The following is a 24,979-nucleotide window of genomic DNA, read 5'->3' as shown; positions in this document are numbered from 1 at the left end:
CATACAGTAACGCCAGGGGGAGCAGGCAGTCTATTGATTAATTTCATGCTCCAGTCACAACCATTAACATCAGACATGGTCATGTGACAGATTCCTTTGGTGAGTTGTTCATTGCTCACAGTTATGGCGGTGTTAGGGAGTCGAAAGGATGGAGTACTGTCTTGATTTTTGCTCTTCTCGTTGATTCAGGAACTTGTCACCACTTTTAATTTCTTAACATTCTACGTTTTATTCCTGCAACGATGGCGGACCGAGGCGTGGATATGTTGGCACTACCGAAAGAGGTCAAGGACCAATTGGCGGAGTTGGATTTGGAACTGTCCGAAGGTAAGGATTTTAGACAGGGGAAAGAGAAATAGGTGTTGTGTCCCGTAAACGATCCTACGTGTGTGTCCCAGATAAAAACAACAATCACCCGTCCGCTGTCAGTGGTGAGAACTGCAGTCTATAAGCACGACTCCCTCCCCCTGCTATGTTGCCGCGGAGGATAAAAACACTGACCTATTTTCATTTGATTAGCTACTATAGTTAATGTAATCAAAATACCATCGTTATTATTTTCGCCTATAATGGCATAGTGTTTTTGAGAAATTAGGATATAGAGAGATGACAATTTTATTGGATAAGGCTTTTGATGTATTAACTATGATACTATGTATAGCTTATGATTGGATTTTTTTAACAAGGTTTTTTGTTTATTTATACTTTACATAATACTTACCATCAGAAGTAACCATAGCTCTCAACATTAACACAATCTTCCAATTTGCTTTGCAGAGTCAGTGCATTTTTCTCTAGTAGCTAGGATAAAAATTGCCTTCATGTAATTTACAGTGTCAAAAATGAGATCATAGAGGTTTTCCTCTTGTCAGAAATTAGGTCAAGGCTCTCTTCCTCATCACATAGTTATTGTGTCTGTTTCTCAAGCGATAGTGCTGTTGAAATTATGAAATTATGCTATAGAACATAGACCTACACGACTGTCGACTGCTAAACTATCTTGTTAATGTGGGAAATCAGCGTTTGCCTTGTTTTGACTAAAATTAAAAAAATAAATAATATGGTGTTATGCAAGTCTCCTCCTTGGTGGGTGAATCACAGTATTAATGGATCTGTGCCATGCGGTTCAAAGCACCCCGGGGTGCATGAGTAATGTAATGTTTCAGCTTTGCAGAGGAAGGAGAGAGAACTGTATGTGATGGAAAAGTAGAGTTACCATTGGTGACTGATTTACTGAAGTCAATTCTCTCCCTGAATCTGCTCCCCTGTCCCCACTGTGTGAACATTGAATAATAGTACAGTTTCACACTGTGCCTATTGAGCTCTTCACAGCTTACCGCTGAAACTCATGACTCATCATGGATTCCGACTGTCCAGGTCTCACCCAGACACAGTTGGATGATTGAAACTGAAACAGGAGACCAGGTGTGGAGAAACATTTTCAGTCATTTTCCAAGGCCTCCATACTATTCTGCCACCACCAGACCTTTGGCTGTGGGTCCTGGCACTTGGGATTTTCCATAATTCCAAAATTTGTTTTATTTGATACTAAAAAAGTTACTTTTGTCACTACTCACCTGTAATAATCATTCAAGAGTTGCTTTCTGAAACGTCTCAATGTAAGGACATTAGCCTAACAAGATAATCATAGTAGAATCAAATAGCCTGTGCACATCATCAAACACAGCCCCCCTGGGATACAGTCACAAAGATGGCCTCTCAGTGGTTACAAACTAATCAAAACAACTCCCTCAAAACAACATGGTCTCAGAGCATTTCGTATTAGTCTGTATGTAAATCCGAGACACTCCATTTAGTATATGTTACGTTTCGTATGGTATCTATTCATTTGTGGATGTCCATCATCCATTTCATACGATGTGTTACGAATTGCAGTTCGTACGATGTGTTCCCGAAAGGCAATTTTCTTGATATGTTACGAATGACAAAATGTACAATATGTTACTAATTCCAATTTGTTGTGACTAACGTTAGCTAGGTAGCTAACATTAATGTTAGCTAGCTCTAGGGGTTAGGGTTAACTAACATGCTAAGTAGTTGCAAATGAGCTAAAAAATAGTAAGTAGTTTCAAAGTTGCTAATTATCTAAAATGCTAAAGTTCTCCGTGATGAGATCCAAACACGCAACCTTTTGGTTGCTAGACGTCCATGTTATAGGCCAACCCATTCACCCCGACCAACCACCCTCCTTCTGTTTTTGCCTTAAGTAACCTATCTTATGTAACCAAACCAAACGTAACATATCATTCTAATTTGAGTGTCCCAGATTTACGTTTACTATGTTGCGTCTAGCTGTTACTGAGACCAGTCTGCTCAAAAAGATGTGTGAAATCTATTTTACATTGATCAAATCAATTAGATTGGGCTGTTTTAATATGTCACAGGGCACTTCTGGAAAAAGTCTGAGTGATGGAGAAGCCTTAATTCACTGTTACAAATGGTGGGTGAACTCACTTCTACTTGTGGTCTCGTTTAATAATAGACAGCAATTAACAGTTTGGTTAGTGACGGTTCGGAGTAGTGCTGCTCTCCTTAGGATCTCACACACAGATGGAGAGAGAGAAAACAGACAGGAGTACCTATCTATTAATAATAATGGCATGCTATATAAACAGATGTACTGCATAAACAGACTGTCTCTAGTTTTCTGCTGTGTGTGCAAATCGAGTGCAAATGTTTGAGAGTGTCGTTGTGTGGCATACACTGGTTTTTATTTGTTTTATTGATAGTTTTTTTTTTTTTGCTTTAGTGACTGAAGAGCTCAGCAGTAGTAGGCCTATACAACTCTACTACTCAACTGTAAATGCCAGCTTGCTGTATGCTTATTTGTCTGTTGTCCTCGGACATTTAGAGCAGTAGTTAACTACCCCTGATAAGACCTACCAGCTCCTCGTGTAGGCCTATCACTTGACAATCTCTGTAGTTACATTAACAGACAGTGTAGGCTTATTAAAATGTAGCCTCGATACATGTTTATTAGGATACATTGTACTTTGAGTGATGAGTGTTGAAATGGCCTGTTGTTGTGGTGTTATGGCTCAAGTTTGAGGTGTTTGTTTATTCCCACCCATCAGCCCTGTAGCTCTCAGCTAGTCCACTGACTCCTCACACACATAATCCATTTTGAGCCCCAGCAGCACTTAACACCCAACGATTGATTCACCACAAAGAGAAGCCTGTCTCATTATTCCAGCCACACTGAGCTATGACCAGATGGCCAGACCGGAGTAGCCATGTTTGTAGTTCCATCAGCCTGCTGGTGGTTGTAGTTTAACTGTAGCTAGTATCATACAGTTGGATCAGTTGAGACTGGAGTCAGTAAAGGCTTCAGTAGCACAACAACTCAATAGAAACTCAAAACCCCCAGTGTGGCCATCATTCAACTGAAAGTCTCTGTCACAGTGGCGAACAACAGTCTTTTTATTTTATTTTTCCTCCACCTTTATTTAACCAGGTAGGCCAGTTGAGAACCAGTTTTCATTTACAACTGTGACCTGGACAACATAAAGCAAAGCAGTGCAACACAAACAACACAGTTACACATGGGATAAACAAACGTACAGTCAATAACACAATAGAACAAAAAATATCAAAGCTGTTGCTGTAAACACTGCCTACTCTCTACTATCTATCTTTTGGGAAGTACTTTATCAGTATTATGCACCAAAACACATCATCTATTTTAATGGACTGCCAGTACATTTCCATTTATATGGAGTAGTAGCAGTCTATCCGGAGTCTTCTTAATGTTTCTCATGCATATCCTTTACATTTCTAACAATCAGCCCATTGTTGTCACTTTGTCCCAAAGACGGGACTCCCATGGCAACAAATATAGGAAATATGCACCATTGCAGTGGTGGTGGATTATGTGCGTGTTTGCGCGCGTGTGTGTGCGTATTAAAGGGATACTTCGCAGATACCTATAGACTTCCAGTTATTGCTCTAACGCTAGTTAGCATTGGCTTGCGAAACTACATCGTACTTCCTTTACACTGGACACAGAGACATGAAAATGGTATTCATCTGACACTGGGAAGTAGATAAAGGGCCTCATTGCCAAAATCCTGAATTATCCCTTTAAGGTCTCCCCTACACCCAGCTCTAACCCCGGTGACTGTGGGGACACAATGGTAGCCATTGAGAGGATCAAAGCCATGCTGGCTGGAAGCTCGGCTGGAATTCAAAATGCTCAACCACAACCCTTTGTGTTTTAAGCTGCTAAAATGAACTGTGTGTGAAAGTAAGCTAGCTGTACAGTTACTGTAAATATGACTACTTCACTCTCTCTCACTCTCACACACACACACAATGTGTGCCCCTTTGCTTGGTTTTTGTGTCTCCTGCCTTGTCTCCAAGGTCTGTGTGTATAGTGTGGTGTAATGCTCTGATAAGAGCTGAGTGAATGGGATTCCCTTTGCTTTGCTCTGAGCCCTTTCTCAGTGTGGACTATAGTGACTTGTGAGTGTTTGTCCAGTCGTGTGTTTGTGTGTGTGTACTGTCTGTTGATGTGGAGAGGAGAGGCAGGTTTTTCAGCACAGCAGCCTGTTCAGTGCTGAGTGGAGAAGGGGAGAAAAAGAGAGAGAGACAGTTGGGGGAGAGAGAAAGAGAGATTACGGTTGTGTCTGCGTCTCCCAATCTAGGTCACAGAGCATCAGGAGGTAACACGCCTGGCTCATTTAGCCCTCGGAGTCACAGTGGACCAGTACTGCTGCTGGGGATCTCTCTATCTCGCTCACTCTCTCACTCTCTCTCTCTCTCGTGCTCTCTGTTGCTTACATTCTCGGACACTCATTCTTCTATCACTCACTCATCCTCTCTCTCTCTCTGACGCTCGGTCGCTTGTTTTCTATCTCGCTTAACCCTCTCTCTCCCACTGTCTATCCATGGCTCTGTCGCTCATTCCCTCTCTCTCTGTCTATCTCTACATCTGATATGCTTTCTCTATGGCTCTCTCCTTTCTCAGCCTTTCTCTCCTTCCTACCCTTGCACTTCATCACCATAAACAAGGCAGTGTAGAATGGGGACTGTGTATGTGTATGTTGGGGATTGTAGCCAAAATGTAGCTCCTGCGTCAGTGTCCTCACTGTGTGTTGGCCACAGATACACACAGGGCAGGAAGATGCTTCAGCCTATCCATTGAAAAGCTCATTAACTGTAACTGAGGGGCTGTGCACTGATCTCCGACCATAGTTAAAGGTCAGTAATGACCAATAGAGAAGGAAGCACAGATTCAGTGTGTAGAAAATTTTCATATTGTAGAAAAACAGTCTGATATTGGCAGAGAGATCTGCAGAAATGTCCAGAGAAGTTCTCAATTTTGGAAATGAAGCATTTGTGTTACATAATAGAATGCACCTCACGCTCAACACTCTCTCTCTCTCTCTCTCTCTCTCTCTCTCAGAGAGTTCCTCTCTGTCCAGTGTCTGTGTTCTTTTGCCCATCTTCATCTTTTATTTTTATTGGCCAGTCTGAGATATGGCTTTTTCTTTGTAACTCTGCCAGGAAGGCCAGCATCCCTGAGTCGCCTCTTCACTGTTGACGTTTAGACTGGTGTTTTGCGGGTACTATTTAATGAAGCTGCCAGTTGAGGACTTGTGAGACGTCTGTTTCTCAAACTAGACACTAATGTAATTGTCCCCTTGCTCAGTTGTGCACCGGGGCCTCCCACTCCTCTTTCTATTCTGGTTAGAGCCAGCTGTTCTGCGAAGGGAGTAGGGCACAGCATTGTACGAGATCTTCAGTTTCTTGGCAATTTCTCGCATGGAATAGCCTTCATTTCTCAGAACAAGAATAGACTGATGAGTTTCAGAAGAAAGGTCTTTGTTTCTAGCCATTTTGAGCCTGTAATCGAACCCACAAATGCTGATGCTCCACATACTCAACTAATCTAAAGAAGGCCAGTTTTATTGCTTCTTTAATCAGAACAACAGTTTTCAGCTGTGCTAACATAATTGCAAAAGGATTTTCTAATCAATTAGCCTTTTTAAAATGATAAACTTTGATTAGCTAACGCAACGTGCCATTGGAACACAGGAGTGATGGTTGCTAATAATGGGCCTATGTACTGCAGCGCCAGCTGTGCCATCAGAGTCCTGGGTTCGCGCCCAGGCTCTGTCGTAACCGGCCGCGACCGGGAGGTCCGTGGGGCGACGCACAATTGGCCTAGCGTCGCCCGGGTTAGGGAGGGCTTGGTCGGTAGGGGTGTCCTTGTCTCATCGCGCACCAGCGACTCCTGTGGCGGGCTGGGCGCAGTGTACGCTAGCCAAGGTGGCCAGGTGCACGGTGTTTCCTCCGACGCATTGGTGCGGCTGGCTTCCGGGTTGGATGTGCGCTGTGTTAAAGAAGCAGCGGCTTGGTTGGTTGTGTATCGGAGGACGCATGACTTTCAACCTTCGTCTCTCCCGAGCCCGTACGGGAGTTGTAGCGATGAGACAAGATAGTAGCTACTAGAACAATTGGATACTACAAAATTGGGGAGAAAAAGGGGTAAAAATAAAAAATAAATAAAAAAAATAATGGGCCTATGTAGATATTCCAAAAAAAATCTGCCATTTCCAGCTACAATAATAATTTACAACATTAACAATGTCTACACTTTATTTCTGATAAATCTGATGTTATTTTAATAGACAAAAAATGTGCTTTTCTTTAAAAAAGAAGGACATTTCTACGTGACCCCAAACTTTTGAATATAGTGTAATAATAATCAATAATTTTGCTCTTTATTTAACCATCTTACATATAAAATATTACTTGTTCATCGAAAATTGTGAATAACTCACCACATGTTAATGAGAAGGGTGTGCTTGAAAGGATGCACATAACTCTACAATGTTGGGTTGTGTTGGAGAGGGTCTGTCTTAAATAATTTTCCACACACAGCCTGTGCCTATATTTAGTTTTCATGCTAGTGAGGGCCGAGAATTCACTCTCACATAGGTACGTGCTTTCAAAGGGCACCAGTGAGACACTGTCTCTTATATTTTCCAACGGGGCTATACATTTGGGTGAGGTTTTTTTCTCGCCTGAGTAGCCTCATTTCACTGCCAAAAATACAATTTGATTGTGCCCTGACCCTAGTGCTAGAGGGGGTACACAGCTGGAGGTTGAATGTTTTAAAGGGTACGGGACTATAAAAAGTTTGGGAACCACTGTAATAATAGATGAAGAGACCTGCTTCTCCCTCCTCCACCCCCAGACAGACAGATCAACCGCTGGCACGGCCCATTGGGGATTATAGTCAGACAGTCTTGCCTGAGGAGTGGGCACTGATGATACACACACACACACACACACACTACAGCTCTGGGGTGGTGGGAGGCTTGGACACCACATGCACAGGGTTGCCATGGACACAGAGGATCCCCCCTCTATCTTGGGTATGTTTTTTTATAAAGCTTAAACCCCGGAAGATTACAACGCCCGTAAGCCACATTGACAGCCAAAACCACAGTAACACAATCCAAAGGGCTGCTAAGCTTTTAAAGCTATTATTATTATAGAAGAAGCATATGACAATCACAGTAGGGAGAGAAAGTGTTATCTTAAGAACAGATACACAATCAGCTCTTCTCACCCTCGAACTCAACCTAAACTACTATGAGATACAGAGCTAAAACAAAATTATATGAGGCCTAAACTAAGGAGCCTATCTACTCCACACACCCACATGATCACAAGGAAATGGAAATAATTTAACTTAATTTGAGCCATGGAAGTAGGCGAGGGAGGGGGTCGAAAAAAACACTCCCGGGTTCCCTAAGGATGTAAAGGGCCAGACACACCGAGAAATCTGATTGCCGATAGGTACTGAGCGCCTCTGCCCAGAGTGTTAGCAGTTAACTTTTTGTTGTTCACATATAACAGTTTTACCTCCGATTTTCTACGTTTAAATACTCCAGGCCACAAGGTGGCAGTAGCTTGTTGGGCTTGTGCCTGCTGTAGCTAATGTAAGCTAACTGGCAAGCTGCGCTAATGTTGTTGCTAGCTAGAATTTGTAATAAGCTCTTGTTGATACTAACCAGTTGGCCACAGCTAGATAACTAGCATAGCTAGCAACATTAGAATTGTATCACAGTGGATTCATTTTTGAATGAAGCAGCTGTCTGTTAGCTGTTGAGAGTCGGTGGAGTAGCTAGTTAGTAGCTATGGTGTGCTAACATTAGCTAGCCAGCTAACTGGCACTGACAGTATGGGCTAAAGGGAATTAAATGATTTCTTCATGATCTTGCTAGACAGCTATCTTGGTAAAGCAGTGTTATGTAGTGTTATGTACTTTGTGCTTCACTTACATCCCATTATTTTCATATGAAGTGTTTGTGACTGCCTGGCTCAGTCAATAAGCTAACGTTAGCTAGCTAACTAATGAGCGGATGCAGATGATCAAACTGAACCGAACAAAAATCTTTCAAGCACAAAACTCCTTAGCTTGTTGTAAAAAAAAAATCGAATTGCTCTAGAAAAAAATATGTATTATGCAGATTTATTGTTTTAGTTAAAACAATTTTGATTAAATGGAGTTGATTACACTGGGAAAAGTGCCCTCCCTTTGATCTTTTTCTTGACACTTCTGTTTACTCCCCCAGGTCCGGAGGTGTGCTATTTTCACAGCTGTTATTTTTGCTATTTTCACGCTGTCGTTCACGCTGCTCGTTCTCACTGCTGTTTGACTGCATGTTTCTACAGCACCAACTTGAGTTGGTCATCTCCCCTTCGTATAGTGTATGTGCAGCCAGGATATATACAGTGAGCAAGTCCTCCGCCTTCTCTCTGTTTGCTTTTTTAAAAAACAACAAATATATATATATACTGTATATATATTTCACCATTATTTAAAAAGGTAGGCTAGTTGAGAACAAGTTCTCATTTGCAACTGCGACCGTGCGAAGATAAAGCAAAGCAGTTCGACACATACAACAACACAGAGTTACACATGGAATATACAATCAATAATACAGTAGACAAAGTCTATATACAGCATTGTGCAAATAAGGGAGGTAAAGGCAATAAATAGGCCATGGTGGCGAAGTAATTACAATATAGCAATTAAACACTGGAATGGTAGAATGTGCAAGTAGAGATACTGGGGTGCAAAGGAGCAAGAAAAATAAATAAATACAGTATGGGGATGAGGTAGTTGGATGGGCTATTTACAGATGGGCTATGTAAAGGTGCAGTGATCTGTGAGCTGCTCTGACAGCTGGTGCTTAAAGCTAGTGAGGGAGATATGAGTCTCCAGCTTAAGTGATTTTTGCAGTTCATTCCAGTCATTGGCAGCAGAGAACTGGAAGGAGAGGCGGCCAAAGGAAGAATTGGCTTTGGGGGTGACCAGTGAGATATACCTGCTGGAGTGCGTGCTACGGGTGGGTGCTGCTATGGTGACCAGTGAGCTGAGATAAGGTGGGGCTTTACCTTGCAGAGACTTGTAGATGACCTAGAGCCAGTGGGTTTGGCGACGAGTATGAAGCAAGGGCCAGCCAACGAGAGCGTACAGGCCGCAGTGGTGGGTAGTATATGGGGCTTTGGTGACAAAATGGATGGCACTGTGATAGACTGCATCCAATTTGTTGAGTAGAGTGTTGGAGGCTATTTTCTAAATGACATCGCCGAAGTCGAGGATCGGTAGGATGGTCCGTTTTACGAGGATATGTTTGGCAGCATGGGTGAAGGATGCTTTTTTGCGAAATAGGAAGCCGATTCTATAATTAATTTTGGATTGGAGATGTTTAGTGTGAGTCTGGAAGGAGAGTTTACAGTCTAATAAGACACCTAGGCATTTGTAGTTGTCCACATTCTAAGTCAGAACCGTCCAGAGTAGTGATGCTGGACGGGCGGGTATGTGCGGGCAGCGATCGGTTGAAGAGCATGCATTTAGTTTCACTTGCATTTAAGAGCAGTTGGAGGCCACTGAAGGAGAGTTGTATGGCATTGAAGCTCTTCTGGAGGTTAGTTAACACATTGTCCAAAGAAGGGCCAGAGGTATACAGAATGGTGTCATCTGCGTAGAGGTGGATCAAAGAATCACCAGCAGCAAGAGCGACATCATTGATGTATACAGAGAAGAGAGTCGTCCCGGAAATTGAACCCTGTGGCACCCCGATAGAGATTGCCAGAGGTCCGGACAACAGGCCCTTCGATTTTATACACTGAACTCTATCAGAGAAGTAGTTGGTGAACCAGGCAATACAATCATTTGAGAAACCAAGGCTGTTGAGTCTGCCAATAAGAATTTTGTGATTGACAGAGTTGAAAGCCTTGGCCAGGTGGATGAATTCGGCTGCACAGTAATGTCTCTATTATCAATGGAGGTTATGATATTGTTTAGGACCTTGAGCTCAAATGTTTTTGAGTTAATAAATAGTACAGGAGTAAAAGTCAAATTAAACATTGTATGGACTCACTCTGTGTACAGTAATAGTGTTTAATATGATTGTGTTTACAATGATCTGTAAGGTCTCTCAGTTGAGCAGTGAATTTCAAACCCAGATCCAACAACAAAGACCAGGGAGGTTTTCCAATGCCTCGCAAAGAAGGGGACCTATTGGTAGATGGGTAAAAAAAAAACAGACATTGAATATCCCTTTGAGCAAAATTAAGTTACTAATTACACTTTGGATGGTGATTCAATACAACCAGTCACTACAAATATACAGGTGTTCTTCCTAAATCAATTGCTGGATAGGAAGGAAACTGCTCAGGGATTTCACCTTGAGACCAATGGTGACTTTAAAACAGTTACAGAGATTAATGGCTATGATAGAAGAAAACTGAGGATACATCAACAACATTGTAGTTACTCCACAATACTAAGCTAATTGACAGAGTGAAAAGAAGGAAGCCTTTACAGAAAAAAATAATATTCCTAAAAATGCATCCTGTCTACAACAAGAGACTAAAGTAATACTGCAAAAAATGTGTCAAACAATTTACTTTTTGTCCTGAGTATAAAGTGTTATGTTTGGGGCAAAATCCATATTTTCAAGCATAGAGGTAGCTGCATCATGTTATGGGTATGCTTGTAGTCGTTAAGAGTTACAGTTTTGACTTAAATCTACTTTAAAATCTATGTCAAGACCTGAAAATGGTTGTCTAGCAGTGATCAACAACCAATTTGACAGACCTAGAAGAATTTAGAAAATAATAATGGGCAAATGTTGCACAATCCAGGTGTGGAAAGCTCTTACAGACTTATCCAGAAAGACTCACAGCTTTAATCACTGCCAAAGGTGCTTCTACAAACTATTCACTCAGGGGTGTGAATACTTGTGGTATTTCGCTTGACCAAAAAATTGCAATAAATTATTTAAACATGTTTTCACTTTGTCATTATGGGGTATTGTGTGTACATGGGTGAGATTCTTTTTTAAATCCATTTGGAGTTCAGGCTGTAACCATAAGAACATTTGGAATAAGTCAAGGAGTATGAATACTTTCTGAAGGGACATACAGTATTTGTTTGTAGTAATTCTTATGTTGAAGATGGTCTTTGGTGTGTAATGAGGAGCAACCAGACGCTGCACTTGACACATTTATGAAATGTCTTATTCCATTTACTTATAAGCAAATGACTGGAAAGAACTGTTAAATCCTCTTGGATTGATGATAAATTGAAAAATTGTATGGTTGAGAGGGATGAGGCAAAATAAATGGCAAATAAGTCTTCACAGCCGATTGGCAATGTACTGTAAGATTATCAAACTTAGGCATGACTTGCCAACAACAAATTCTGAACCTACACATCCATGCATATCTCACCAAATTATGAAAGACAAACTTTGGGAAAAAATTGTGTTTGACCAGATACAATGCTTTTTCAAAGTAAATGAATGAACAACAGATTTTCATCACGTTTATAGGCAGGGTAGCCTAGTGGTTAGAGCGTTGGACTAGTAACCGAAAGGTTGCAAATTCAAATCCCCGAGCTGACAAGGTACAAATCTGTTGTTCTGCCCCTGAACAGGCAGTTAACCCACTGTTCCTAGGCCGTCATTGAAAATAAGAATTTGTTCTTAACTGACTTGCCTACTTAAATAAAGGTAACAAAAAAAAAATACCAAAATAAATAGGGAAGGACATTCAACATATATTGCACTTACACAAATGACTGATTATTGGCTGAGAGAAATGTATAATAAAAATATTGTGGGAGCTGTTTTGATCGAGCCTGGACTCGATCATAATCTGCTGCTGGAAAAACGCATGTATTATGGCTTTACATCCCCTGCTACATTGTGGATTGAGAGTAACCTGTCTAATATAACAGAGGGTGTTCTTTAATGGAAGCCCCTCCAACATAATCCAGGTAGAATCAGGCATTCCCCAGGGCAGCTGTCTATGCCTCATACTTTTTTCAATTTTTACTAATGACCTGCTTCTGGCTCTGAGTAAAGTCTGTGTGTTTATGTATGCAGATGACTCAACACTATACACATCAGCTACCACAGCAAGTGAAATCACTGCAACACTTAACAAAGAACTGCAGTCAGTTTCAGAATGGGTGGCAAGAAATAAGTGAGTCCTAAATATTAAAACAATTAAACGCATTGTATTTCATTCACTTAAACCTCAACTAAATAGTGTAATGAATAATGTGGAAATTGAGCACGTTGTGGAAACTGAACTGCTTGGAGTAACCCTTGATTGTAAACTGTCATGGTCAAAACATTGGTGCAGCAGTAGCTAAAATGGAGAGAAGTCTGTCCATAATAAAGCACTGCTCTGCTTTCTTAACATCGCTATCAACCAACAAGGCAGGTCCTAAGGCCCTAGTTTTGTTGCACCTGGATTACTGTCCAGTCGTGTGGTCAGGTGCCACAAAGAGGGACAGAAGAGGACAGCACGGCTGGCCCTTAAATGTACATGGAGAGCTAACGTTAATAATATGCATGTCAATCGCTCCTGGCTCAAAGTAGAGGAGAGATTGACTTCATCACTACTTGTATTTGTGACAAGTATTGACATGTTTAATGCACCGAGCTGTCTGTTTAAACTAGCACACAACTCAGACACCTATGCATACCCCACAAGACATGCCACCAGAGGTCTCTTTTACAGTCCCCAAATCCAGAATATACTATGGGATGCGCACAGTACTTCACAGAGCCATGACTACATGGAACTCTAGTCCACATCAAGTAACTCATGCCAGCAGTAAAATCAGATAAAAATGCACCTTATGGAATAGCGGGGACTGTGAAGATACACATTAAAGGCACAGACACACACACATACGCACATGATAACATGCACACAGAATAACAATAACTAACACACTTCCGTACTTGACAGTGTTCCGTAGACATGACCGCAATTTAGCAGCCCCAAAAAATAATACTTCCAGGTGAACTGTAATATCAATACCATTTTAAAGCCCAATTTCTCAGCTTTCCAGCAAAATCAATGACGTGATCTTCATGCTGCCCGTCTCTGAGTGATTGAAGAAGGTAACTAAGCTCCGCCTGGTCTTTTTGCGGAGGCGGTGCCACCTCTGGTGGAAGGATGCTGTACGGCACAATGTGTTGCATAATGCATGCTCTACGATATGTTGTGATACGTCACAGTGTATTGTACAGCGTCAGAGGGGTCAGGTTTTTAAACTTTTCTAGAATACTATTGGTCTATTACCATGTCAATCAACACTTGAATAAAAACGTAATTTACACCCCGAATTTGATGCCAACACAGTTGCAACAGTCCCATTAGTTTTCATCGCAGCCTAGCGTACCGCAGCCTAATGCCACGGTACGCAAAATCTGTACGGAAGCCAGCCACACCAATGTGTCAGAGGCAACACCGTACACCAGGCAACCGTGTCAGCATGCATGTTCCCGACCCACCATAGGAGTCGCTAGAGCGCGATGGGACAAGGACATCCCTGCCGGCCAAACCCTCCCCTAACCCGGACGACGCTGGGTCAATTGTGCGCCGCCCCATGGGTCTTCCGGTCGCGGCCGGCTTCGACAGAGCCTGGACTCGAACCCTTAGACGACTGTGCCTTAGACCACTGCACTACTCGGGAGGCCCTGTGAAATGTAATATAACATTTTTAATTGTATATAACTGCCGTAATTTAGCTGAACCCCAGGAATAGTGCTAATAGCGATCCATAATAAATACAAAATATGTGGAGGTCTGTGCTCTCTGATTGGCTCAAAGTCAAGTTCTTGGCCTCTGACGAGCATTGCAATTCTACATGTAGAAAATGTCAGGTTTGTCGGTATCTGGTCGGTTTATGGGACATTTTTTGTTCTTGCATGAGAAGGAACGGCCTTCTACTGTAATAGGTAGCTATAGGCAGTCAGATTTATTTGTGTGTCTGCACCATAACAGGATAGTTATTTTGGCACTGAGAATATCCTGTCCAAAACCAGTCATTAGTGGATTGTGTGTGTGCAGTGTGCACGCTCCACAGCCATCCTCTGTGGAGGAGGTGGTTGTTGGGCTGGGAGTGTTGAGTGTGTTTGTGATAACAGAGCAGAGCACGGGGTGGGTGTAGTGTGTAATGTGGCAGCCTGTCATTGTGATAAGGTATTTGAGTAGGAGGAGCAGGACAGGAGCTTCTGTTGTAAGACAGGTGTGGTATGATTCAGTTGGGCCTTGCCTAACACTGTTGTCTTGCCCTGAGAGGAGAGGGGGAGGAGAGAGAGAGAGAGCGTGACTGGCTGAGTCAAGGTTTCACCTTTCTTAGTGCAGTATCACTCTGCTCCCACTCCCCTTCGGTGTCCCCCTCACCACGCACACATACGCACACATACACAGCAGGTACTAACTTCCTTGTCTACACTGTCTTGCTGTTAGGCCAATGACAGCATGAAGGCGTTTCTTTGTTCTTGATCTCCCCAACAGAAAGAATGAGTGTGTGAACAGCGTTTCCCCACCCAGGAGTAGTGTCATTAGTGCATAGTGGGTAACATGAGTCACCTGTCTTTACCTGTGTGTGGACACACCCTGCTGTTTAAGTTACTGAGAGGGAAGCAGTTCCTCTAGAGAGAGCAATCCCAAATGGAAAAAGGAGGGGTGAATGGAAAGACTCACCCGTTTCTGTTTGTTTGTCTTTATGTGTTTGCTCTAGAGTCTTTGTGTTGTTGAAAGTTGTTATTTGTCAATAAGTACTTGTGCGTAGCCTATGTTTGCTTCTGACAGGGCTTGACTTCAACTGAATTAGGTAATTTTGCATACCGGTACTTTTTACATTTATGTGCTGGAGCTCCACAGTACTTTTAAGCTAATATTCTATAAGAGGAACAGGAGCTCAAGCAGTAAAACATTTGAGGTGCCGGTGAGCTCCTGCCCAGGTCGAGCACTGGCTTCTGAGTGTGTGTGCGTGTCTGCATGCTTGGGTTAGGGCTGTTCTCACTGTGCTGCAAGAAAACTATGTCAAAGGACAGAAGATTTAGCACTGGAGAACATGACATCACCCTCAGAGACAGGAAACCAGTGTGGAGAGAAAGTGAGTGAGAGAATTATTGTTCTCTTTTTTTCCAACATTAAAGAAGGCCTTTCAATGAAAAAAATATTATTGTCACGTGTGTGTGTGGTAGAGGGACTTGCAGCAAAAAGGAAAACATTTCCTAAAAAATGTAATACCTTCAAAAAAACAGTTGAGAGTGAGTCATAGCAGGCTAGGGCTTCAAAACAGACAGACAGATAGAGAGAGGCCTGTTGGGAGAGAGGGTTGAGGAGCAGGAGGACAGACAGGGGTGGTGTGTGTGAGGGAAATATTTTGGCATAGTAGAGGGAATTAGATTTAGAATAGGATAAGATGGAACAGTGGGGATGTGGTTGGATAAGTGCTTGCTAAACAGGCTATATGACTGTTGGTTAGCCTAACTACAGGGTGTCAATGGGAAGCTGTAAGTTAGTGGGATGGGTGGCGATACTGTGTGGGTCCACGTACTTGCGTGCATGTGTTGTAACGGGGTTATCTTTTGGCAGGAGTGGGCTGGTTGGCTGCTGGTAGAGGAAACCCTGGGGGAGGGTTTAATAGGATGTTTGTTACACATATAGAAACATGCTGGTTCCTTGGGAAAGGCTGTTTGGCTGTTTCACACACGATCCTTCTAGGGATGCACGATATATCGGTGAGCATATCGGAATCGGACGATATTAGCTAAAAATGCCAACATCGGCATTGGCCCGATGTCTAGTTTAACACCAATGTGCAAAACCGATGTCAAAGCTGACGTGCATATCTATATAATAAGTAGATGACGTAATGACGGCACGAAAAATACAGCGTTACACAGAACAAAAGCAGAAAAATGATAAGCGCACAATTCCAACAACTAAACAAGTTCAAGTTGAGCAGTCATTTGAAAGAGTAAGAAAATTTCAGCGAGACAACTGAAAGGCGAAATCCATTAACGCCAAGATAACGGAATTCATTGCCCTTGACAATCAACCGTGCTCTGTCTGGATGATGTTGGCTTTCACCGACTGGTCGTGTCCCGGTACACACATTTTTTTCAGATATTTTTCAGATGTTGCCCTACTGGAGTTGACATTTGGACCGGCAATATCAGCCCAATGAGCATTATGAGTCTGACAGCACAGTGGGTCGACAAGGATTTCCTACTGAGGAAAGCCATATTGCATGCTCAAGAATGTGCTGGTTCTCATACTGCTGCTGCCATTTCAATGGCATTTGAGAACATGTTTGAAGCTTGGAAACATGAATACTCCTAGAACCACACTGTATTCAAAGTGCCCACTATTATTTACAGTACCAGTCAAAAGTTTGGACACACCTACTCATTCCAGGGTTTTGTTTTATTTTTACAATTTTCTACATTGTAGAATAATAGTGAAGACATCAAAACTATGAAATAACACATTGAACCATGCAGTAATGAAAAAGTGTTAAACAAATCAAAATATATTTTAGATTTTAGATTCTTCAAAGGAATCTAGCTTTAAAATGTCAATGTAAACTCAGATTATTTATATAAATAAGAACTTTATCAAACAAAACATACATGTATTGTGTAACATGAAGTCCTATGAGTGTCATCTGATGAAGACCATCAAAGGTTAGTGATTCATTTTATCTCCATTTCTGCTTTTTGTGACTCCTCTCTTTGGCTGGAAAAATGGCCTTTTCAAGGCAAAGGCGTCCCTTTGCCTTGATGACAGTTTCACACACTCTTTGCATTCTCTCAACCAGCTTCATGAGGTAGTCACCTGGAATGCATTTCAATTAACAGGTGTGCCTTGTGACTATCATTAATGTGATGACATGCTATTTATCAAATAATTACCTAATGTTTAATTATTACCCGGTTTTAAATGAATCATGTAACAATTAAAGCATTAGGAATCTGGGGCACCATGGGAAAAGTTTGTTTAATGAGTTACCGTTTCCAGAATAACCTCAAGAATATTTGAGAATATATCGATATCGTACTAGTCATCAACCGATCATTCCTCATATCAGTCTCATTCTGAATGTCGTTGACCTCGTAAATCTGCACGAACCCTAGCCTAAGTGATAAATCGGCGATACACAAATTGGCTTAATTATTTATTTACTAACTAAATAATCACACATAAATACATAAACACACAAGGTAAAGTCCCTAGTGGACTAACAAAAACATGACCGTTTGGTTACACAATTGAAAGGGAGGGGCATGTAAGGAGAAGGAGAGACAGTCAATTTATCGTACATACATGTAAAAGCTATGCTCATGGGAATATGAATACTTTGCACATGAACTTTACGCGTTGTCTTTCTCTGTCATCTCTCTGTTGAACTTGATGTTCTATGGGAAGTTATCAAGGGGTGTAAGACTCTGGTTTGTCATCCAGATGTCACAAAGTCCTTTGTGGTTGTATGCTTCTTTGTCTCGGAGTGTTTGTTAGATTGGATAGTCCAGTGATCGCAGTGATCAGATGGACTTGTTCTTCCCTCTGTTCGTTAAACTGGATCCTTCAAATGTTACACACGCCGTGGTCTTTGGTTAAGTTTACTAGACTACCCGTATTTAAACTGCTGCAGACTGAATGTTCCGGTGTAGCCTTTATCTTCACTCGAGAGTTTCAGAGGGTCTTACCATTTTCCGGTCTGGTAGTTCCGCTAGCGGAACCCCCCGCAACAGCAAGTGAAAGTGCAGGGCGCCAAATTCAAAACAACAACAATCTCATAATTAACATTCCTCGAGCATACAAGTATTTCACACCATTTTAAAGCTAAAATTCTCGTTAATCCAGCCACATTGTCTGATTTCAAAAAGGATTTACAGCGAAAGCACCACAAACGATTGTTAGGTCACCACCAAGCCACAGAAAAACAGTCATTTTTTCTAGCCAAAGAGAGGAGTCACAAAAAGCAGAAATGGAGATAAAATGAATCACTAACCTTTGATGGTCTTCATCAGATGACACTCATAGGACTTCATGTTACACAATACATGTATGTTTTGTTTGATAAAGTTCTTATTTATATAAATAATCTGAGTTTACATTGACGCGTTATGTTCAGTAGTTCTAAAACATGCAGTGATATTGCAGAGAGCCACATAAATTTACAGAAATACTCATAATAAACATTGATAAAGATACGGCTATTATACATGGAACTTTAATGCAACCGCTGTCAGATTTCAAAAAAACTTTACGTAGAAAGCAAACCATACAATAATACTACAGCAATACCTTTCACGCGAGAGCGCCAGACTGAGGCTTTGGCACTCTTGCCAGACCACTCACTCAAAGAGCCCGTATGAGCCCTCCTTTAGAGTAGAATCCTCAAAACAGGTTCTAAATACTGTTGACATCTAGTGGAAGCCTTGGGAAGTGAAACATAACTAATATCACCCTGTATCTTCAATGGGGGCTGAGTTGAAAAACTACAAACCTCAGATGTCCCACTTCCTGGTTGAATTTTTTTCTCAGGTTTTTGCCTGCCATGTGAGTTCTGTTATACTCACAGACATCATTTAAACAGTTTTAGAAACTTCAGAGTGTTTTCTATCCAATACTAATAATAATATGCATACATTAGCATCTGGGACAGAGTAGGAGGCAGTTCACTCTGGGCACGCAATTCATCCAAAAGTGAAAATGCTGCCCCCTATCCCAAAAAGGTTAAACCATTTGTGGACTGGTCCTCATGTTCTCTGGTCTGATATGTTAATTCTTCAGCAAGTCCTTTTAAACACACACGTTGGTGGGCAGTTCCATCACATTGACACAATGTCTGTGCCCACTTGGGCGTGGTTACCGACTGAGCAAAAGTCTATATCTCATTTAGAGGGATAAAGTCACATTTATCTTTTCAAAATTATTCTTATGCTTAATCATTTATTTCGTACAACATTTAGATGCAAACCTGATAACTGTAAAGTGTACACCCTCAGAGATACAGTTATTTAGTTATACCATCCTTAACTTCTCTAGGGTAGGGGGCAGCATTCGGAATTTTGGATGAAAAGCATGCCCAAATTAAACGGCCTGCTACTCGAGCCCAGAAGATATGATATGCATATAACTGGTAGATTTGGATAGAAAACACTCTAAAGTTTCCAAAACTGTTAAATCAGTTCTCTTATACTCAAAGACACTATCTAACAGGTGAAAACCTGAGAAAAAATTGTCCGGTTGAAATATTATAGATCATTTAGGCTAAAAAACAACCTGAGGATTGAATATAAACATCGTTTGACATGTTTCTATGAACTTTACAGATACAATTTTGATTTTTTGTCTGATAGTTTTGACTGCGTTTGAGCCTGTGGATTACTGAAGACAACGTGCTAACAAAACAGAGGTTTTTGGATATAAAGAGACTTCATCGAACAAAAGGAACATTTATTGAGTAAATTAATGTCTTCTGATTGCCACCATATGAAGATCATCAAAGGTAAGGGATTAATTTTATCTCTATTTCTGAGTTTTGTAATTTTGGATTTCAAAACTAATGTTCCAATGTCCAATCTTTTGATGTTAGAGTTTTTAGCAATAGTTCATTTGAGGAATTTCTTTCCTTAATACGTTTGAGCCAATCAGTTGTGTTTTGACAAGGTAGGGGTGGTATACAGAAAATAGCCCTATTTGGCAAAAGACCAAGTCCATATTATGGCAAGAACAGCTCAAATAAGCAAAGAAAAACGACAGTCCATCATTACTTTAAGACATGAAGGTCAGTCAATGCGGAAAATTGTGCAGTCGCAAAAACCATCAAGCTCAAAGATGAAACTGGCTCTCATGAGTAACCGCCACAGGAAAGGAAGACCCAGAGGTACCTCTGCTGCAGAGGATACGTTCATTAGAGTTACCAGCCTCAGAAATTGCAGCCCAAATAAATGCTTCACAGAGTTCAAGTAACAGACACATCTCAACATCATCTGTTCAGGGGAGACTGCGTGAATCAGGCCTTCATGGTCGAATTGCTACAAAGAAACCACTACTATAGGACACCAATAATAAGAAGAGACTTGCTTGGGACAAGAAACACAAGCAAAGGACATTAGACCAATGGAAATCTGTCCTTTGGTCTGATGAGTCCAAATTTGAGATTTTTGGTTTCAACTGCTGTGTCTTTGTGAGAGGCAGAGTAGGTCAACGGATGATCTCCGCGTGTGTGGTTCCCACCGCAAAGCATGGAGGAGGTGTGATAGTGTGGAATACTGTGATATTATTTTTTGGGCCATATCGTCCAACCCTAACACGCAAACCATCATCGCTCAGATGTTGCACAAAATACCAAACAGTTAGCCCACCAACCATAGCCAAATTTCAGGTAAAGAAAATCCCGTAAAAGGCATTAGGTCTTGGAACGGTATGAAACATTGTAATCTTGAACGTGCTCCCTCTGATCGCATTATGGAGTTTTTCCATCAGCCTTAAATATCATGGCTGAGCACACACACTCACAGACAGAATACACATCAGTGCATGTAGGGTGCTGCAGAGGAAGAGTGGGAGGACCATATGTCATCCTGTTTCCTGGTTCCAACTCATCATCACTTCAATCATATGTCATGAACCGGCTCAAAGTTCGTAACAAAAAGGGAGAGAAAGCGGAGATAAGGAATAACAAAATATATTTATTAACTGAAGTCAACTAAAAACAATTAACAATGGTGTGTGTAGTCAGTAATCAGTAGTGTAAGTGAGTGTTTGCGTGTATAAATGTGATAGCGAGGGGTGTTGAAAGGTGCCATAGCAAACAAACAAAACGGCCACAAAAATGCCACAACCAAACTCTATCAGTGTGTCTGCATGGAGAGTCTCCTCAATAAATGGGGAAGAGGTGTATTTATCCCGGGACACACCCGAGCCCAGGTGTGTCCCATTTCGCTGAAGACCCTCCCGGCTCCGCCCACCGACATCCTATTAAGGAAAACAAGAGCAAAGAGAGAGTATTCGGCAGACAGAGTGGGAAGGTCATCACACATATCAGTGAGGTTAAGCCTCTGTCTACTGTGACATGGTTTCAGGTAGACTTGCTTTAATGTCACACATTCTCCCTCTGTTTATAATTCAGTTGATGCTATTAGATTTAGTTACATTGTAAAGTTATTTTTATGGAAGCCGTAGATATCATGTTTTTTGTGTGGGGGGCAATTTTTTAAAATATTTTTATTTATTTCACCTTTATTTTACCAGGTAAGCTAGTTGAGAACAAGTTCTCAATTACAACTACGACCTGGCCATGATAAAGCAAAGCAGTGCGACAGAAACAACAACACAGAGTTACATGGAATAGACAAGCGTACAGTCAACACAATAGAAAAAAAAGAAAGTCTATATACAGTGTGTGCAAATGGCATGAGGAGGTATGGCAATAAACAGGCCGTAGTAGCAAACAAATTACAATTTAGCAGATTAACACTGGAGTGATAGATGAGCAGATGATTCTGAGCAGATGATGGTGTGTAAGTAGTGATACTGGTGTGCAAAAGAGCAGCAAAGTAAATAAAAACAATATGGGAATGAGGTAGGTAGATTGGGTGGGCTATTTACAGATGGACTATGTACAGCTGAAGCGATCGGTTAGCTGCTCAGATAGCTGATGTTTAAAGTTAGTGAGGGAAATGTAAGTCTCCAGCTTCAGCGATTTTTGCAATTCATTCCAGTCTCTGGCAGCAGAGAACTGGAAGGAAAGGCGGCAAAAGGAGGTGTTGGCTTTGGGGATGACCAGTGAGATATACCTGCTGGAGCGCGTGCTACGGGTGGGTGTTGTTGTTATCGTGACCAGTGAGCTGAGATGAGGCGGAGCTTTACCTAGCATAGACTTGTAGATTACCTGGAGCCAGTGGGTCTGGCAACGAATATGTAGCGAGGGCCAGCCGACTAGAGCATACAGGTCGCAGTGGTGGGTGGTATAAGGTGATTTGGTAACAAAACGGATGGCACTGTGATAGACTGCATCCAATTTGCTGAGTAGAGTATTGGAAGCTATTTTGTAGATGATATCGCCAAAGTCGAGGATCGGTAGGATAGTCAGTTTTACGAGGGTAAGTTTGGCGGTGTGAGTGAAGGAGGCTTTGTTGCAAAATAGAAAGCCGATTCTAGATTTGATTTTGGATTGGAGATGTTTGATATGAGTCTGGAAGGAGAGTTTACAGTCTAGCCAGACACCTAGGTATTTGTAGTTGTCCACGTATTCTAGGTCAGAACCGTCCAGAGTAGTGATGCTAGTCGGGCGGGCAGGTGTGGGCAGCGAACGGTTGAAAAGCATGCATTTGGTTTTGCTAGCATTTTAAGAGCAGTTGGTGGCCACTGAAGGAGTGTTGTATGGCATTGAAGCTCGTTTGGAGGTTAGCTAACACAGTCTCCAAAGAAGGGCCAGATGTATACAGAATGGTTTTGTCTGCGTAGAGGTGGATCAGGGAATCTTCCGCAGCAAGAGCGACATCGATGATATATACAGAGAAAAGAGTTGGCCCGAGAATTGATCCCTGTGGTACTCCCATAGAGACTGCCAGAGGTCCGGACAACAGGCCCTCCGATTTGACACTGAACTCTATCTGCAAAGTAGTTGGTGAACCAGGCGAGGCAGTCATTTGGGAAACCAAGGCTATTGAGTCTGCCAATGACAATACGGTGATTGACAGAGTCGAAAGCCTTGGCCAGGTCGATGAAGACGGCTGCACAGTACTGTCTTTTATCGATGGCGTTTATGATATTGTTTAGCACCTTGTGTGGCTGAGGTGCACCCATGACCAGCTCGGAAACCAGATTGCACAGCAGAGAAGGTACGGCAGGATTCGAAATGGTCAGTGATTTGTTTATTAACTTCGCTTTCAAAGACTTTAGAAAGGCAGGGCAGGATCGATATAGGTCTGTAACAGGTTGCGTCTAGAGTGACACCCCCTTTGAAGAGGGGGATGACCGCGGCAGCTTTCCAATCTTTAGGGATCTCGGACGAAATTAAAGAGAGGTTGAACAGACTGGTAATAGGGGTTGCAACAATGGTGGCAGATAATTTTAGAAAGAGAGGGTCCAGATTGTCTAGCCCGGCTGATTTGTACTGGGGAGACTCGGGCAAGTAGCTGCGAGGGGTGTGGAGCTGTTGGCCGGGGTTGGGGTAGCCAGGAGGAAAGCATGGCCAGCCGTAGTGAAATGCTTATTGAAATTTTAGATTATCATGGATTTATTGGTGGTGATCGTGTCGCCTAGCCTCAGTGCAGTGGGCAGCTGGGAGGAAGTGCTCTTGTTCTCCATGGACTTTACAGTGTCCCAAAACTTTTTGGAGTTACAGAGCTACAGGATGCATTGACAATTGACAATGACACTGAGACTCACATGTTTCACTTTAAAAGATTGCCAAGCAAAAACCTTTGATTACAACATAAAAAAACATACAACTTTACGCACATGGACTACTTTTAACAATTTCCACTGAAAATGTTACAAAAACAGTTTTACTTGAAGAACAGTGCAGATGTAAAGTTTGGTAACTGACGGTAAAATCTCCCTGTTCTTTTATGTGACCTTAAAAAAATCTCTTTTGGTTATTGAACTACAGTAAGTGAAGTGGATTAACACCCGGTAGCAGAATGAAATCATGGGTCACTGTTCTTTACTATACAGAAATGCATAATTATGAATGTCATTCTCTTCATGGTGATGTATCCTGAATAGGTACACAAAGGTAGCAAAATGTAATATCCTACTTTGCATGTTTGGGTATTATTCTACACACTGGCTATTATTCAAAATCTGTACAGGTCCAATCATAGAGTACGTCTACATGCACACAAGTAATTCAATATTAAACTGATTATGGCAGAAGGCTGAGTTTGACATTAGTCATGTATTCACCTTACTCTGCTTATCGTAATCGGCGTACGATCATAATCGGTGTAAGCATACGGCGATTAAAACACCTGGATTTCTGAGCAATCTATCGAATTATTAGGACATGTAAACAGCTAGATTGGTGTTCCAACAGTGTGTTTGATCTGCGCATGTGCTAGCACTGGTAGAGCAAGCCTCCCTCTTATGTGCGAGTGAAGTGAGTTTGGAAAAACTGAAGCTATCTCAGAAATAGTTTTCACATACAAACTTAATATGTCTGAACTCCGAATCAAATAGTCTTCGCAAAAATAACATGGTCACTGTGGTAGAGCGTTTTATTTTGATTGCCGATTTTCTGCATTTATCAATAGACCCATCAGTAACCTGATTTCAGATGTGTCCATGTATACAGGCTTATTAGGGAAATCGTTCTTCTTGCAAAGCATGTAATTGTATAATTGTGTGCATGTAATCGTGCTGATTGACGTCTAGACGTTTCACAAGTTTGGAGATTACAGTACAGCAGAGTAGAGTACAGCAGAGTAGAGTACAGCAGAGTAGAGTACAGCAGCGTAGAGTACAGCAGCGTAGAGTACAGCAGCGTAGAGTACAGCAGCGTAGAGTACAGCAGCGTAGAGTACAGCAGCGTAGAGTACAGCAGCGTAGAGTACAGTACACAGTACAGTAGAGTTCAGTCATGTAGAGTTCAGTA

General features: G+C 41.8%; 1 protein-coding gene across 3 annotated transcripts in view; it reads left to right on the top strand.

The window, feature by feature from the left end:
• The first annotated feature begins 131 nt into the window (after positions 1-131).
• LOC139371029 (disco-interacting protein 2 homolog B-A-like) overlaps positions 132-24,979 on the top strand; it is an 89,915-nt gene continuing 65,067 nt past the window's right edge. For all 3 annotated transcript variants that reach the window (XM_071111058.1, XM_071111057.1, XM_071111056.1), the window contains exon 1: positions 132-327. In XM_071111058.1, coding sequence (XP_070967159.1) covers positions 243-327 — 85 coding nt within the window. In that variant the 5' untranslated portion in view covers positions 132-242. The remainder of the gene's footprint in view (positions 328-24,979) is intronic.

The sequence above is a fragment of the Oncorhynchus clarkii genome, chromosome 17 (genome assembly GCF_045791955.1).
Source record: "Oncorhynchus clarkii lewisi isolate Uvic-CL-2024 chromosome 17, UVic_Ocla_1.0, whole genome shotgun sequence".
Taxonomy (NCBI): Eukaryota; Metazoa; Chordata; class Actinopteri; order Salmoniformes; family Salmonidae; genus Oncorhynchus; species Oncorhynchus clarkii.
Note: the sequence above shows the minus strand (reverse complement) of the source record. Positions and strands in the feature narration are given on the sequence as shown.